The sequence below is a fragment of the Ischnura elegans genome, chromosome 2, assembly GCF_921293095.1.
Source record: "Ischnura elegans chromosome 2, ioIscEleg1.1, whole genome shotgun sequence".
In the NCBI taxonomy this organism is placed as follows: domain Eukaryota; kingdom Metazoa; phylum Arthropoda; class Insecta; order Odonata; family Coenagrionidae; genus Ischnura; species Ischnura elegans.
In genome coordinates, this window is record NC_060247.1 from 80,344,571 (window position 1) to 80,363,461 (window position 18,891).

The following is an 18,891-nucleotide window of genomic DNA, read 5'->3' on the forward strand; positions in this document are numbered from 1 at the left end:
ATTCGACTGTCCAGGCATTGTTGCTCAATAGTTCTCGGAATCTCGAAGATCTGCCAGGATCTAGTATCTTATTTACGACGTTTGAAGCTAAGGGTTGGGGTTTTTTTCACGCCTACGTTTGCTTTGGGGGTTTTATTTTTTCGGCCTTGGGCCTCTTCCGTAGCTGAACCCCTCCTTAGATCATCACAAAAAATATTAGGAGAAATTTGTTACATGAACTCAACCAGGAAAGGATTAAGGCATTCAACACAGCCATAAGCACAATTAAGTAAAATATAGTACGGCCATGAGAATATGTTCTGTCATTTTAAAACACACCTGCTCACAATCACACAATCTAGAAGCACATAATTAGTACTCAATATTCAAATGAAATGAAAAACCTTGCTTTCTATTGATGATTTTAATTGTCAGAAAAAACAATGCAATAAAGAATGTACAGTTTTACTCTTTATAATCTTTCTTACATAAAAGACTTTCAAGTAGAAGACTATTCTTGATAAAATGAGGGGTGTTTCAAGTTCTTACACAACAGTGAAAAAACTATCAAACAATTTCCAAAATGAGTCCAAAATGCCAACATTTTCACACAATAGACAGTAACATTTTAATAATCAACTCCAGAGGACATGTGAATATCTTTGGATGAGACATGGAACCCAATCATTTTTCAACAAAAGCAATAAAATTACACTTGAATAAATATTTCATTAAAATCTACCAAGAAGTCACACAAAATAATCAAAAATGTTTAGAGTTCTCCTTGATAATATTAACAAAATATTTTGATAGACATGCATTTGCGTTAACTGGTGCCCAAGAAAAATTATGGATCCATACTTCTTTTTTTTCAAGCCCTGCTGGATTCTATATCATTCATTTTAATATATATTTATATGTATATAATATATTTCTTTTTTACACAAATTTATTTCAGAGAACAATACTAAATTTTATCGCCCTGGTTCCCAAAAGGGTTGGCAGGTGTTAGACTGTAAGGCAAGAGTGGCCTTCAGCATGGAAAAACACTTTCTACTACAAACATACAACCTTTAAACAAGCATCCCATCATTGATTCATAAATAAAAGACATTCGAACAACCTTTCATCCTATGAGATGGCAACAGGCTAGACAGCAAAAACCCCACCCCTTCATCTCAAGGAGCATGAGCCTGGAAGAATAATTTGGAATTTTGGATTGACCCCAACAAGATAGATAACCCAGAATAAATTCAACAATCCTTCAAACTGAGAGACTCGCAACATATTGCATATAAATATTTACCAGACCCAAGCCTTTTTTTCGACCATAAGGTGATAATCAAAATTTTAACAGAAAATATCAATGCTGCCATGAAAACGAAAATGAATGTCCATTGGTTTTCTGAGGTGAATTTTGAAAGAAAATATTTTGCTGTAACCGTTACCATCTCAACGTCAAAGGGTTACTTGAATATCTTTTCCGATTCATCATCCTGCAAATGCAAATACTTCCACTGCTGAGTTACCAAGGGAACATGTGTGATAACATTTTTGGAAATTCATAGAGGATTCACAAAAGGGGTTTCAGGAAAAAAGGGACATTACAGGGATAGCAACTCAATGTCAAGATGAGAATGGTGCACAACCTTACAATTGCAAACAACAATGGTGGATACACATAGGCAAAAGCCATACTCTAAAAGAGTGAGGGAAAAGGGTACCTCATTTGGCAGTGCACTAAGGGTTTATTTTTAAACATCCTTAGTTGGGATTTGTCTTTGATTTTACAGCCAAGCATATTCATTTGGGACAGTGCGAAACCATCACTGCATATTATTTTGCACACCTAAGGTCATACGAGTCAATATCAACAGCAAATTTTACACCAAGAGAAAAAATACAAAATAATTTGCTCCAAGTTGATAAGTATCGAGAGAATAATGTGGTCTGTTGGCGATAATGTGGAAATTTGATAAAATACGGAAAAAGAAATCCTTCATTTCATAGTCAATCAGATCACCCGGAGTGCACCCTTTCCGGTATTAACAACAATGAAAAAAAAAAAAAGTTTGACGCAGGTGTTACATCAACCCCTCCAATATTATTTACAACACTTAAGGCAAGTCCATAAGTGAATAATAATAGTTTAAATAATATACATATAATTTACTTGTATACAAACACTGCCCAAACAAATGGGATTCAAGCAAATTTTTACTCTCATATATTATTTATTACTAACAAAAAAAGTGTAAACGGAGACGTTCCGTGCCAAATGGCAAAACATTGCAATGAAAACAAATATATTCGGCACTTCAAATGGCTGTTAGGCTGGCAGTACATATTTTACCAAAAGGTATATTGGCAGTGTTAAGTAACGAACAGCCACAAGAGAAGGAGAACAACAATATTGCTAGTGAACCACTTTGACGAAGACAGCATAAGATATAATAATGCATACGTACATGTATATTTAATTTGTATAAGCACAGCCATATCAATGTAAAAGTTATCAGATGAGATCACACAATCTTGCCTGGTCATTTTTGGCCAAGGAAGAATCTCTGTCACCAAAACTGTTTACGTCAGTCTTGGTCAAACTCAAAAATCACAAAAGATGGATCATTTTAATAGCAGCTGTTTCGGTACAGGCAAAGTGGTTTCCTTCCCAATTGGGAATATAGAGCAACATTACTGACTCAAAACTCCATAGATTTCATCATAAAAAGCTGGATGTGGAACCAGCTCAGCTGGATCAGAATCTGGCACATATTAACATGACAGTTACTCATGCTTGGAGGAAAAAATCAGATAAAATGGCAGTCATGTGTGGTTATTCGTCTTAATACCCCTTGGATGAGTGGTTTCAATTATGTACAAATAAAATGCCCCGATGGCAAAAATTGAACTTGTCCTCAGTGAATCTGTACTTTCTGTGCCATTGTTGAAAAGGAATTTATGGATGGATCGACATTTAGGAAAAAAAAACTTTTAAAACACAAGAAAAGGAAGGCCAACTTAAACCAACCATTAATTGGTGAAAATACTCTACTTTGAAAGAAGAGCTAAAGATAAGTAATCCGTTATGGCTACATAACCCTACATAAGTTAACAGGGAAGACAAAAAGTAATGCCAAATAATCAAGGCTCACAGCATAAAATACAGAACATACAAGATAGTTTATGATATGAGACCAGAGAAGTACTTGTGAACAATTTTTAATCAGCTCACCAATATAATTCTAGAGGATAGCATACAGGGCAGTACGAGTATCAAAATTCTTATGTATCATACACGATTTGCTTCCATGATTGAGCTTATATTTGTTTCAGGCACTTACAGAGGCAGATGATGGACTTAAAAAAAGACCTTTTTGCCCCTTATCAGAGTGTCTTTGAGAAAAAAAGAGAATCTAGGAGGATTTTTAGATGAAGAACTAGAAGTATCCCCAAAAAACATCACAGAACACAATTGCAACGACTTTTCGAGAAGAATAAATAAACATCAACCATCTTCTGTGAGGGTAAAAATGACAAATTAAAATCAGCTTCAATAACAATAAAAATTAAAAGTTCTCAAGGTAAAAGAACTTATCACCAAATGCCACCAAAATATGGCGTCTTAATTAATTGAACTGAATTCCAACCAACAATCTTTCAAAAATATGGCACAGAAGGAATAATGACCCTATCTTTTCATACTGATTTCAAGGCGCTTCCATGGCTCAGGCCACGCCACTGTGTAAAATCCAGACAAAAAAATGAAAATACTAACTTTACTCTCAAAACCCTGATCTTCAGATTAACATAAGACTTCCAGCATAGGCTACCCAAATTCCTGGACTAGCACTGCAAAATCATAATTACTGTTGCATTAAAAAAATGTGGGCCAAATTTTAACATGATTTTCAGTCATCAAATAAAATACTTCTAAAAATTCTATTTTTGCTAATGTAACACGATCAATTTTTATACTTTAAAAATCATTGCTAATGTGAGCAGATGTCAAAAAAAAAAATTCTTTTCAGAATCATGATTAAAATTGCATCAGACATGGAATAAACTGTTAGCTTGCATTTATAAAATTTTATGACCACAGTTATCAATGCCTTAATTATTGCTATAAATTTGAGAACTGGAGTCAATCGGTTCTCAAATAACAGTTCATTTCAAAATTTCCTCCTGATCGATAAATTTACACCTCAAAAAGGTTATCGTCAATACAAATTCAAAAATTTGGAATTTCTTTGGGCATAGAATATGACCACTAGATAAACGTCTTAAAAGGAAGTAACTTTCAATGCTACAATAATGGATAATTGGTACGGAAAACATTAAGTGAAATATTAATGGTAGAATTAAATATTGACTGGCAGTGTTTAAAAACGTCACAACAAGTCACCATTCCCATCTCAACAATGACTGCACTGATAACAGAGGTCCATGGAATAAGGATATAGGGAGCAGGAAGGTGAAAACGAACACTATTGGCAGTGATGCGCTGTTTTTTTTGTAATTTCATTTCCTATATACGTATATAGAATTATATGTTACATATATATATGTGGCATATATATATGAATATAATAAGTTTATTTACAACTACAAATAACATTACCCCCCTCTTCCTCTCTCTCGCTTGAAAGGAGAGGGCCAATTGCATATTACTACTTGTGAAAGGAATATGGGGTAGAGATGGACGAGAGGTTGGCGTGACGCGGTGGGATTGAGGATCTGGGGAGGCGTGGTGCATTGGGAGAGCTTTCGAGGAGGGTACAGGGAGGGTGGGTCGAAATAAACAACACCTCATGGCTGGTGGAGTCGACAGGAATCAAGACTAAGTGCCCAACAGTCTACACAGTTTATATCTTAAAAAACCACTGCATATTGAGGTAGAATTATCAGCCTCCGTAAAGGCTCTTACATGAATGGGGACCTGCGGGCACTTTTCCGGCTCGTTCCTACTCAATCTCCAGCCTCCTGCATTTTCCATGGCAGATGTGCTAAAAATACAGTCCCATTCCTTAGGGTAGAGTCAGGAGAGGGCAAAGGGCTGGTAAGGGTAGTTTTAGGTACCTCAGAAGTACTGCAATGTCAGAGGCTTCTTCCTGCCGCCTCCCACTTTTCCTCTTCATTGCACACACTTTCCACTCACTCACTAGAGACTGATACGTGCATCATTACACTGATGTCAAATTTCACTTTTCTCACAACTCACTGTCAATATTTCCTTCTTTTGAACGCTGCTTCATGGCACCTCGGCCAATGTTAAACACACACGCCTATTCAGAATCACATGATCAGCATAGGAGCTTTCGGAGACCTTCCATAAAGCAACAGTGCCACTATGCCTTCAAGTTGCGCACTTGAATTCTGTCCATGGTGCAACAGCTCCCTCATGGCCTACCCCTTGACCCCTTCAGCCTCCCCTCCCACACGCTTCGGCCCAACACTTCTCGACAATGTTTCTATTACGTGGTTCTATTTTTTTTACACACATCGTCAGACAGGAAAAAACAACTATTTACACCAGATTCCTTGTTGGTCTGATCTTGTTAACTTAACATCCTATACAAAGCCTGCATGAGGGAATGATACCAATGCACTTTACAGCAGGTCTCTCGATTAATGCACAAACACTGATTCGTGAGGGAACGTAACACAGAAAAAGAAAATGTTGAGACAGTTCAGTCTTATTAAAAATCACATAATATTGCATCCCTGCTGACACCTACTGTACGGTTACACTTCATTTTCTGGTTGTGAAATTTGAAAAGGCGATCACATTGGGCAGTGAATAATAGATAGCTGGACACAGCAATCATCAAATGGCGATGAATTATCAAATCCTGACAAACAAAACAAGACTTAACACTACTTGCCTTGTCACTTCTTTTTGCATGGAGGCCTCAAATATAACTTGTTGAGGCTCTTGATTTAAAGCGATGGATGATATAATTATCTAGCATTCCCTCCACAAAAATTTGGTCAGCACTTGATACCCCTGAGTAATTTACAGGGATATACACTCCATAGAGATCTCATACGTTATAATGGCAGAGCAACAATCAATCCCAAATGTAGCTTATCATAATTCACAATTAATTCACTACATATACCACATCCAGGAAGTTCACGTCTGCATTTGAACTGGCGATCACCATCACTAAAGGTTAATCGGATAATGCAGTACATATCTGGTACCCAGCCAGACAAGGGAAACTAGCTTCATGCAAATAAAAGTTTTGCCCTGCCGATTGTACACGTGGTACTAATGACACTGTAAATGGGGGCTTTTGAATTCTGCCAACCTTGTAGCACTAATCAAGGTAGATTGCATCTTAGGGCTGATGCCGATACATAGCATAATGCCTAGGCCCCAACAAAAATTAAACTAAATCACAAATATTCTTTGATCATCTTCTGGTGGTCCAATGCAGCACAAAAATTGGAGGTCTGCGGTATCCAAATGAGACCTTCATTTCTCTTGACGCAGAGAGCCCTCTTCCTCAAATAAAACACACTCAAACGCCTGGACAAAGGTCTTGGCTGTTGGAGAGTTCACCCATCTCATCGGGGAGAAATTTATGATCGTACATTAGGCTGACTGACTGGCATCAAGAACCATTCGTAGTAACAGCATGCTGATTTTGGACAGGACTCTGCCGTGCCTGCAGGAGAAAAAAGGAATGAATAAACACAAGAATCAAATCCCATCACCTACTATTATTTTTCTAGTACGTTTGCTAATAAATGACGATCCTCAAAACTTGAATACTTTCATTATGTCTTTTGGTCCATTCACAACAATCAAATGAAGTTCGTGAGTTAGCTATCAGATCCAGCTAAGTAAAATGATGATTTAAAAAAAAAAATGTTTTTCATACCCCTGTGGATGAATACATAGACGATGAATGATTTGGTGAGGATGAAGGCGGAGTCTGGGATGGAGCTGGCCCAGAGTGAAGGGTAAAGTTGTCAAATACACTCATCAACTCCGCCATGCGATACTCTTCAAGGCAAACAAATCCTTCCAGAGATGGCGACTGCTTGCGTGCACACTCCATACAATGCACAACATGCCTCTTCTCCTGCTCCCTCACAAAGAGCACGTTGAACACCTCAATCTTAACAGAGATACAAAAAAAGACATTTAAAACTTAAGTACAAAGCAATTGAAAAATAATTAATTAGCACCTTTTCATTCTTAAGCTACCATTCCTTACCCAAAAAACTACAGTGATGTGGATTGAGGTAAAATTTAACACTTTTCTATTCAAAAATGTAACACAATACACAGAAAAAGGTGATCTCAAATCAATTAATCTAATTCTTAACCAAAAGTTTACAAATTCGCTTACTCAGACAAACATTGTCTTAATGTCATTCTTGTAGCATGAAGAATCAATCCATATTCAAAGCTCATATATTATCATTATATTCAAAGTATGTAATCATGTAATCTCATATCTCTCTAGGTTTTATTTTAAGTGAAGGGGAGCACTAAAACTCCAATAGCTGATATGGATTAATTTTAAACAAGTCAATCATGCAATATAACTACATATTTCAACTATGATTGGCATTCAAGCAAATCATAAATTGAAGGCTCGACACTTAGCATGTGTAACTAAACCTTTGATTATTTAAGACTTAACACGTTGCATACCGGGATATTTAAATTCCTAGGAACGCCGAGATTGGAAATATGTGCCTATTAGGGCGTAATGCTTTTGGTTTAAACATGGTTAAAAAGCTAATGTTTAGAATATAACTTTACCCAATCAAACGTTATGATGCATCAATTCATTATGACTAACGAACAACAACTGAAAACGGATACGTATTGTACGCTTTAAAATTGTTTAGGTTGACGCACCTAAATAACGAGAATCTTCGTCATCCGTCCGGAACGTTCGGGAAAAAAATGACGAGAATTCTCGCCATCCGTACGCAACGTGTTAAGATACAAATAGCAAAACACCCTGATGAAATCAACATGCTTAAGACTGAGATGGACATACAGTCAAACCTCTATTTAGCGAACATAGACAGGAACAGAAAAAATGTCCTCCATTTAGAGGTGTCCAATATTTATAGGGGCCTGCTGTCCGGACAATTGTGGCACATATTTGTGCTCTGTAGCTGCATCATTTAAAACAAACGTAATATTTTTAACATTTTTTCAAATTTCTAAATATTGAAACAATACTCTTGTTGTTTAAATACTCCCAATGAAAATATTGCAAATTGTTGCCCATCTAGTGACTATCAGCATAATTTTATCAAAACCAAATGCATTTGAAAATTCCCTTTTACTCAATCTCTTCCTACACAACTGTTCTCTTGATAGTCAGGGCAGAACCCAATCTTTATACTTTCAAAACATCGACAATAAGGCATGTGTGGAAAGAAAAAACTGAAGGGCCAATAAACAGTTGACCAGTAAGATCTTTTCCTGGATAAGTTCTTGGCAAGTGATAGGTTTCAAAAAATGGTGTTTGTTTCTCGGAGGAAGGAAATTTTTCCAAGTACAGCATGCAGTGTCTGTTAATGAACGTTATTAGGGCATATTTTCTGTTGTTCACATCCTTTATCAAAGGTGTCCACAATTTGGAGGTATTAGTTCCATAAGGTTCAAATATCTGCAGTCAGGACCAAAAGAACTATCCATTAATGGGAGGTGTCCAGAGTAAGAAGGTGTCAGTTAAGAAAGGTGTGACAGTATCAGCTTTCAAAGACAAGGAAATTAATTTAAATTAAAAATCTCTTTCTTGCCCTTTTTCGCAAGGTTTGAACTGTAATCATACCGTCATATTCTCTAATAAGCATTTAAACAATTTTCAGGATAGAAATGCATGAAATGAATTCTATAATTTTGTTTACCTCACACTGCCCACAATAGTGGGATGCCTCGTTCTTCGCTCGACCATGGAAACGAACTTCAACACCTTTGGCTTTCACAAATTCCAATGTCATGGCACAGTGACGAAGAGTACTTAACAGACAGTTCCTGATAAAAAAAAGAGGCATATGTAAGAGCCAAGAAGTAACTCAACGTACTTAAATAAATGTGGATGATTATAACAATAAATATTCCTAAAATAATAAACTGGAAAATATAAATTAGCTTTACAAACTATGCAGATTTTACTGAGCCAAAAAATTGATTTCTCTTAACATTTATGTATCTTTATGATAGACTGAATGAAATTCCAACCAGTTTCAGGCGTTAACCCTTTTACTGCCAGCCCATTTCGGGTGGGATGTGCGAAGACTGCCTAGGCTATTTACCTTTTATTTACTAGCAACATTTCAGATTTTAAAAGTTTTCAGCTGCTTAATTTCATTTAATACATCTAGATTTTTCCCAATACTTAAGATGTATTCATATCTCATAACCATAGATAGATTATGGGGGTTTACTTAAACAACAGCCGTTGAAAAGGCCACAATCACGAAAATAAAGTCAAATAAGTCGGGCTGATAAATTGGCCCCAGGCAGTTTTCACTTAACCAGCTAGGGCCGATATATCGGCCCAGTGGCAGTATAAGGGTTAAGTTCTGAATATCAGATGACTATATTTTCATTTGATATACCAGGCGGTTGAATTATTCATATCATAGATTGTTGGCTTCATTTATTATTCTTATGAAACAAGATGAATTCTAAAAAACAAATCATCACTAATGAAAATTAACTCATGACACAGAAATAAATTATGAAAGTGAATCTTATATATAAACTTATTTAGGTTAAAAAGCCCTAAATATGATACAAGATCTATCAGAGAAAGAGTGATTCTTGGAGGCTCAAGACAGCTAGGAGTAATTTTATGAAATGTAATCAGGACAAACATCTAGCACAATCTTGCATTACCACTAGTCAAGAGGAAAACTTACTTGACAAGCTTGAAGAGACGAGGATCTGACACTTTGATATTACGTGCCAAATTCCACGAAAGATGTACCATTGGAACAATGCTCTTGAAGCTTTGCAGTTTGTTCCACTCATACCGCTCAACAGCTAACTGGTACTGCCTCGCTGTCAATGGACCCACGTTCCATGCAATGTTATTACACCACCCAACAGCTTGAACCCAATGGACACAGCCTGAAATAAAATTTTAATTACATCATCGGTAATTCTCATAAGCCAAAAAAGTTGAGGCAACTACACAATCACCAATGATACATCCAAATACTGTTACTAACCTGCATTCACCCAAACCAAGTCACCAGGTCTTTGCAAGAAACGGTAAACTGGAATATTTTCTTCATAGAGATCTTCCATTGCTGGCCACCATGATCCATGTAAATAACTTATGTTATTCCTGCAACAATGCATAAAGAAGGACATGTAAGAACAAGAAATGTGTATAATTATAAATATTTGACTGAAAGGTTCATCTTGGCTTACAGTTAATATTGCTCTTCAGAATGAAGATAACTAACAATGATTTTACTGCATTTATAATTATTAATTGGATTAAGTTATAAGCAAATTATTCATATATGTATTTAAAAATTTCAGAGTTAAATAAAACGCTGGGCATAATAATATCTGTCAATATGGAATTTGGTATCTCATATGACACACACGAGTCTAAAGAGAAAAAAATTCACTTCTAAGTACTCGTATACTGATCCTCACCTTTCACAAAGACTATGAATTACACCCCAGTAAGCATCCGGAACTGCAAACCATTCACAGTCACCTGGACCAATATTTATATTTATCGAACAGAAGTTGTTATTTTCCTGATGACCAGGTGTCCTGCTGCCAGGGACCTAAAAGTATAATCACAAAAATAAAAATTTTAATGTAGGTAAATAAACATTTCCCACGATACAAAGAATTTCTTAATTACATTCCTAAAATTAATTCCTAAGTAAATTTCTCGCCAAAAAACAAATTTTAAATAATTAATAAATCGTGCAAAGAGAAATGCTACAGTAAAACACACTTCAATCAACCTCATAATTAAAATATAACCACAGCAGTAAGAAAAGATTCATCATATTTGCCAAAAATTAAGCTTATCTCACCAAATTTTACCAAATTCATGCAGTTTTTAACAAAAAAAAACTCTTGAATAGGTTAAAAGACAACACTGGCTTCTTTTGTGATAACCATTTAGTTGTGACTTTCATACTACAGAATGGTGTGACATGTAATTGTAATATGAAAACATTTTAATTGAAACGAACTGCAGATAAAGAACCCAGATATCATCTGCTTATAAAAAGCTATCGATACTAACACTGCTGTTTGAAAACTTCAATACATAATACATAAATATTTTTTCAAGGAAATGACAACACCATACTAATCAAGATCGTACACAATTGTGGAAAGAAAGTAATAACTCTGCAAAGCATTTAACCTAAGGTTCCTAGCTACATTGTCATTGGACACTCATTAATTTTTCCATTAACACTCTCTATCTGGGTTAATACTAAAATAAAGAATGATTTAGATACCCACCTTCATGTAAAGCTGAACAGTATTCATTCCAAGAATCACATGACCCACATGAGACAGCATATTCCCAGCAGATACAACACGAGCAAAGGCTGGGAGTTTGGTCAGCTCCTGCAGTTGCGACCTCCAGCGCCTCTCATCAGAAAGGTCCACGTTGGTCCCAAACCTAATGGTCTTGTGAGTAGGTCCACTGCCATGAGCAGTTGACGTCACTCCACCCTTGCGTTTGCGCTTCACTACGTTCCCTGTTGAATCTTTAGAATCTGAATCTGAGAGGTTTGTGTTCCCTGCAGATGGCGTGGCACCTCCTGCAGAGTTACTTCCCCCTCCACCAGTGTTGCTAGAATGGCTTGAGATTCCTTGTGCCTTCTCACGTTCCTCCTGCAGCAAAAGACATGAAAGCAATGAGTTTTGAACTAGGAACTAAACTGCATAATGAAATATGCTTACCGAGGTAATTCATTAGTTCCTTCAACCAGGGTACTATAATCGCATTGGTACCTCCTTACCATTGGATAATAAATAAACATACTAACAATACTATGGAACAATTCTTGAGTACTCCATTAGAAGCAATTAGAACTAGGGATGGTTGGATCGGATAACTCAGATCAAAATATCCATGGATATTGCCCTTCACCACATACCATCATACACACAATTCCATCTGGATCCAAAAATTTAAATTTATACTTGCAAAAACAAAAATACAGCGAATGCAGGATCCCATAAGATGGAGTAGAAAGAGTTCTGATCCTCTCCTCTCATGCACCATCGCTCTGCGATGCATGTCCTTGTCATGAAGCATTTTGTTTAAAAGCTCTTTCAGGGGTTATGCAACAGAATTTCAGTCGTGGAAAATTTTGATGAAAAATAACTTGAAAGCTTATAAAAATGATTTGTAATCAGTAAAACTATCAATATAAGTTTGGAAATCTAAATAGTATTCCTTTGATTGCATATACCCAGAATAATTACTTCATTGTATAGCAGGCAATTAAAAGTTCATTTGGATCCGAAAATATCCAAAGATCCGACAGCTGAAATGGAGTATCTGATCCGGATGTGGATCAAAAAAAAAATCCTGGATCTGTCCTTTCCTTATTAGAACAAATAGCATTCAAACCTCAATAAATTATGACTTCACAAATACTAAAGCTGCCAATTTCATCTAAAAAAGTACAAGACTCTAATCAAGCTAGTCTATTATTACATTCAATAAAACACAGATAATTCCTTAGTAAAGCGAATGACATTGCATCAGTAGGTAAGAAACCATCTCAAATGTTGTTTTAGAATGTAACCACAATCAACAGTGGTCGTACCATCAAAATAAAAAATTAAAACTTTTACTTTGAACTTAGATTTTGAAATTGTTTAAAAGTGTTGTTTTTTTCAATCTTTCCTTCAATCACGAAGCATTACTTTGAATCATATGCTCCAGTACAACTTCTTTGATACTTTTCCTCAAACTGAATTCTGTGTTACCACCAGCGCATAGTTATATCCATTGGATTTTCTTGGGTTTAGATGCCTCAGACCAATGGCTAAATCACCTGGCCCTTTTTACAAGGACCGTACTGCTGCAAGCAATTCATAAATGAAGTATTAGGTAACTAAAACTTGAGTGGACCACTTGGGCTAAGTTATAGCAGAACACAAATCCCGAGGGTTTCTCATGCTATATGATAACTTTATCCCCAGCTTCAGAATGTTACACAAACTTGGATGCAAAGGTTCAGAAAAGGATTAAATGAAAAAAACATATATTTCAATTTGAACCAGTAATTCAAAAACCAACCTTGAGACTCTCCTGGAAGCTTGATGCCTGATATTGGGCATACTTGGCAATAGTAGTGTGAGATCGATGAGAAGCACAAGCCCACACTCTGCGTCCCAGCTGAGGATCCCAATTTTCATCAGATGTTTGCTGAATTTGTGTCCTCACTTCCACCGTGTGGTCAGGGTTTGCTTCAACTAATGTTTTGGTTGAGAAGAGGCCCAAGTCTGAAAGAAATAAAAGGCACGATTTTATGGAGTTTTGTCACTTGCCCTTCACCTTAGCAACTCCAAAATTCAATTTGGAAAGATCGAAAGACAACTGCTCACCACTTATGTCAATATAGTATTTAATCAACAAGCATACTAGTCAACATAGCAGTTGTATTACTTAAAATGATGTCAATTCTAGTGAAGTCAATGCATTGCTACTAATTACAATATTATGAAAAAAACCGGGGTAAAGAAAATTCAAGAAATACCTGCTACCATAATAAGAATGGAATAGCTAAGAGCACAGAGTAAGAAAAGATATTAAAAGAAATAATCAGCAATGCAAATGGAAATCCTATTCCTATAGCTTAAGTCTGCAGTGCAAGTCAATCACAACGCAAAAGCAGTCATAAGAAGGTGGCAGACATGAGCAAAGATGCTCTCCTCTACAATTAATTAGATTTAATATTAGTGTTATCTTCTGGTTTTATTTATATTTTTATAAAAATATTTATATTAATGACCAATGAGAAAAAACAATGTTGACATAATCACCAGTTGTGACAAGCTACCATATTTGCTTCATTATGTCCTTCCAGTGCCTCACCCTACTCCACCCAACTAAGGTCTTCACTGATTGGCTGACATTCCAAAGGCAAAATGATCCATCATGATGGACATAGCATAACAACTCACCAAGCTTGAGAGCTGCGGCAAGCCCACGAACGACTGCAATCGGATGTTTGAGACAAAACTCTTGAAGCTGCGGGCTGAAGGCATCCTTCTTGTTCTCCAGGTACACAGAGGGCGTGGGAGGGAGGAGCTGCTCATGGGTCAGACGAGCACCAGGGGGCTCCGGAGGCTGGGGCGGAGGGGCATTGACCGAGAGGATGTTACAGTTGCCCTTCCCACGCATCCCCTGCCCTTGGCACATCTCAATTATCTCCTCAGCGCTCATGTCGATCGAGAACTCCAACTCCCCGTCACCATGCATGCGAGGCCTCGACACCCTGTGGCTCGAGGAGGACATGCTGCTAGGGATGATGCCACCCTCCTTCTCTTCATCTTCCTCCTCCTCCTCTTCTTCCTCCTCCTCTTCCTCCTCATCCTCCTCTTCTTCCTCCTCCGCCTTCGGCTCGACTGTGGGGGTGGTCGATGACGCAGTGGTGGTGGTGGTCGTGGTTGTCGTCGGCTTTGTCACAGGAACCTCGTCCTCTATTTTCACCTGTCAAATGAATTATGGCGATAAGTGACATCCATGCAGTGGCATAACTAAAGGCTGTTTTACTCAGCGCACGTAATTAGAACAGGGGCCATTTTACTTTCTCACATCCATCATTTCAGCAATTCACCGCTTTAAATGAAGCAAATGAAGCAATTTTTACTGCACCTTCAACACATGTCAGATTGTGCAGTTACGTACCTGTGTAAAATGACCTTGAGACCTTGCTTTTGGGAGGAAGGATCAGATTGAATAGTACACCACTTTGGGTGTTAATAAATCTAATTTTTCTTTAGAGCTGGAATGTATTTGTTATTAATTATAGAAACCATTTGAATTATTTAATTATGCCAATATACTGTTAATTGGAATAAATTAGAGGCAAAATTAAAACAAAAACATTATGTGTGACAGGACTCAAATCGAGTGAGTAAATTAACTTAATCCAAATTCAATCTATTGATTCACAGAAAATTTTAGTGAGCCAATTTCATCTAACGGGAAAGAGAAGACAAAAATTTCATCTTCCCTACAACCAATTACGAAAAAATCATCAGGAAATCACTTACTCACTATAAATGCATTAAAATGCACCAATTTCCAAATATGTACTTAGAAAGATTAAATTACATTTCTTTCCCTTCATTCTCCAAAAATCTATTTACCACACTATTTACACCCTCGTGAAGTGCATTAATAGTTCAGTAAGTTACGACAAGATGATAAATAAGCAATATCACTTTAATATCTATGAAACCTATGAATGATGACCGTAAAATAGCAGCTTTTCCAACGCAAAGAATTCTTTCAAGAATTTGTTAAGAAACCCACCTAAAAAAGTAGATATATGAAGCTAGTAAACTGGGCTCCCAATGCCTTAACTGCACCAAAAAGAAAGTATGTATGTGAGTGGAATGCATCTCAACCTGGTGACTGAATTTTTGTCTGAAAATATCCCACATCATACATACCTTCACATTTCCAATACCAGGCAGTCCCGGTGAACTACATGTCGATTTCGGAGTTGTTTGTGTGGGTGGTGCTGTTGAAGTTGGTGTAGTTGGTGGTGGAGAAGATGAACCCAGAACATCCACTAGGTTACCCCCTTGTCCAAAGTGCTTGAGAAGATCCTCTGCCAAAGATGCTGCAATATCCTTCTGAGAAAGAAGGGCCTGAAGCTCCTGATCACTAACACCCAAATCACCAGTGGTAGATGACGCCATCTTAGAATGCTGCTGACTTGTTGGTGAAAATGCTGTAGATTCATTTCCTAAATACAGAGAAAAATTTGATTGCCTAATTTATAGTCAAGATTTTAACATAAACTGAATAACACAAGAGAATTACTAGATCATAGTTTTTATCGCAAAGGAAATATTCCAGTGAAGAGTGCTATGAAGATAAATAGACACAATACTTGGATAATTGAGATATGAGTATCTAATTTTTCAAGTAAAGCAAGTTACCAAAATTTATTAAATAAAATCTAGAAGCAAAAATCCTCATTATGAAATGCTGCACAAAGAGAAGTGGCCCTAGATGCCAATTCTACCCTCACCTAATCAAGCCAACCCTCCGGTTAAAACATTGAGTATGTCACCAATTGGCATTCATTTTTTTAACTGAGTAAAAGAATGAGTGTAAAACTAATGAATCAGCTAATCACACAGTAGTAATCACATCATTCTGGAAATATATGTTAAATAAGTACTCGTAGCACAGAAAAACACTAAGGGGAATGCATAATTAATAATAAACATTATGACTGCGATCCTGGGGATGAACTAAATTCAATAAGTACTGTTAATTTCGGCACATAGGACAAATTTTTAACTCAAGAAAATCCTATCATAGGATGGGGGGTCATTTTGTATGCTGGGTCTGATCTCACAGAGCCAGTTTTCGGACTTTCAAGCCGGACCACAGAATCTACAGTAGCCGCATAAGGTGGGAGGAGCAAAAAAACAGCTACACCTGTATCTCCACCATACCAGGCAACCTGATGAAATCAGTAGGGGTAGCACTCCACAAGCAATGGTAATAAAAAAAGCAAGGATTTATTATTCCGTGGAACAATTTGGTATGCGTTCAAAGGGAGGTAGCCACTGTGTATGGCCCAAAATCTGTATTTTAAAGGGAAAGATTGGGGGTCATCTTATAAGCCCAGCCATCTTTTAAACCAGAATATACCATATTCATTTCAATTCAGCCTCACAACATGCAAAACGGCAAATGTTTTCGGCATTTACTGATGGTAAGCAGCAATTTAAAACCCAAGTATAGAAGAAAAGGTCAAATGCATATAACAGCTATCCGTTTGGCTTCCAAACATACCTGTCATGCCCACTCCCTCAATTTCCTGATGCCCACGGGCTGCCTGCGGGAAAGATGCTCCCACACTACATGGGCTCTCAAGGGCAGCCCTCGGTGAGCTTCCATAGATGAACTGCTGCTGGGGCGGAGCCTGTTGCTGCATAGGAGATGGCGTCCTCTGCTGTTGCTGTCCAGGTGCCGTTGGCTGGAAGCCTCCTTGCCGGTACACTCCTGTTGTCTGACCCTGAGCCCCTGCAACCGCAATCTGCTGCTGCGACTGTTGTCCAGCTGTGTGCCCGGGAGCCGGGGCTCCATCTGCCTGGCCTGTCTGATACCCTTGGTGACTCTTGATGACACCCTGAGCTTGCTGACCTGCAAAGCCTCCAGCCACGGGTGGCCTTACCACCATCTGAGGATACGCTGGCCTTGATCCTGAGGTTGGAGTCCTTGACCTCTGTTGCTGCATGAGGAGAGCCTGCCAAGAATGAGCGGGATTGTCAAGTCGGAGATGGCCAACATGCATAACAATGATTTGGTACACTAAAGCTATAACATATGTACAAGCCCATATGCGCACACATTAGGCCAAGCCAATCAGGGAGAGGATGGAGGCAAGAGGATATCCTCTGTCCAGACCTTTCTACAAGATTTTGAGCAAAACGTTCAAGTAGCTTCTATTTTTAGTAAGGGAGCACAAGACAAAACTGAGTATATGGTGTATACTTCTTACAGGTGGGATTAACAATTGGTGATATAGGTGTGGCTTCATTCTTACATGAAATTTTTAGCTTCAACATATAATTTATAGAGAGATGGATCAGACTTTCAGAAGTTTCTTCACCATAACAGAAAAAAACATTCAAACAATACCGTAGAATTGTACAAAAAGTGAAAGAGTATTTAATAAAGATACTAGCATGTACACAATGACATGAATTATTTGACAAGCCAACAGCGATAACAGCATAAGTGGTGTCATTTTTTGCCTTTGGATTAGAAATGTAGCAAATTTGTTGGCTTGTGCATTGTATTGTAAATGAATTTAGAGGAAAAAATTGCTATAGCCTTAATCATTTTTGATACATAATAATTTTATAATTTTAAGATATGGTATGTGACAATTTTATTGGTCAATAATGATGAAGGCGGGCCAAACTTCACCTTGATATGCATGTGCATATTATTTCATGCTCATTTGCCATAGCAGGATTGGTGAATTTCCCTGACATCTAGAACTAAAATAATGCCCAACTTATGAGAAGGTGATCAAAATAAATACTTTGAAATATGAAAAATGTAAACATACATCTAATTTAAGACCAAACTAAAATTATATAAGGCTTTAACCACAAGGAATGAAACATGGTACGATTTTGTTTTTTGAATTATGACCCAACAGGGCAAATTCATGACCAAAGGATTGAAATATCTGAAAGAAATACCTGCATAGATGTTAGGAAGTCTTGGTAAAACCCCTATTTCATACTTCTGGAAGGTGCAATTATAGGGTAAAAGTGAAATAGAATAATACTTTTCATGAGAGGCCTAAGGAGATACGGAGATTACAACATAGTAAAATTTGGAAAAAAACATGAATAGATGTATGCAAATAGGTTTCAACCCAATTCGCATTTAATACAAACACAACCATAAAATTTTACCTCACCTCCTCTGAAACAGCAATACACTTAAGCACAAAATATGAAAAAAGCATTATCCGCCATGAGCAAGATTTTTATCCAAATTCACAGGCTTCCGACCGGCAGGCAGTGATTAAGTCAGTTAAATTACCATGCATCCTGCCCTTCCACTCCTGAGTTCTGTCGAGCATTTAAATATCAAATCTATTTTTCTCAAGCCCATCAACGTTCTCATGACGACAGAAAGTGGCAGGTAA

At 37.2% G+C, this 18,891-nt stretch overlaps 1 protein-coding gene across 3 annotated transcripts in view; it reads right to left on the minus strand.

The window, feature by feature from the left end:
- Positions 1–388: 388 nt before the first annotated feature.
- Positions 389–18,891, minus strand: part of LOC124154048 (histone demethylase UTY-like) — a 179,498-nt gene continuing 160,995 nt past the window's right edge. For all 3 annotated transcript variants that reach the window (XM_046527540.1, XM_046527539.1, XM_046527541.1), the window contains 11 exons: positions 17,016–17,469; positions 15,653–15,951; positions 14,156–14,684; positions 13,269–13,474; positions 11,471–11,848; positions 10,637–10,773; positions 10,198–10,316; positions 9,886–10,096; positions 8,869–8,995; positions 6,870–7,109; positions 389–6,653 (listed from right to left, as the gene is read on the minus strand). In XM_046527540.1, the coding sequence (XP_046383496.1) occupies positions 6,600–6,653; positions 6,870–7,109; positions 8,869–8,995; positions 9,886–10,096; positions 10,198–10,316; positions 10,637–10,773; positions 11,471–11,848; positions 13,269–13,474; positions 14,156–14,684; positions 15,653–15,951; positions 17,016–17,469 (2,754 nt within the window). In that variant the 3' untranslated portion in view covers positions 389–6,599. The remainder of the gene's footprint in view (positions 6,654–6,869; positions 7,110–8,868; positions 8,996–9,885; positions 10,097–10,197; positions 10,317–10,636; positions 10,774–11,470; positions 11,849–13,268; positions 13,475–14,155; positions 14,685–15,652; positions 15,952–17,015; positions 17,470–18,891) is intronic.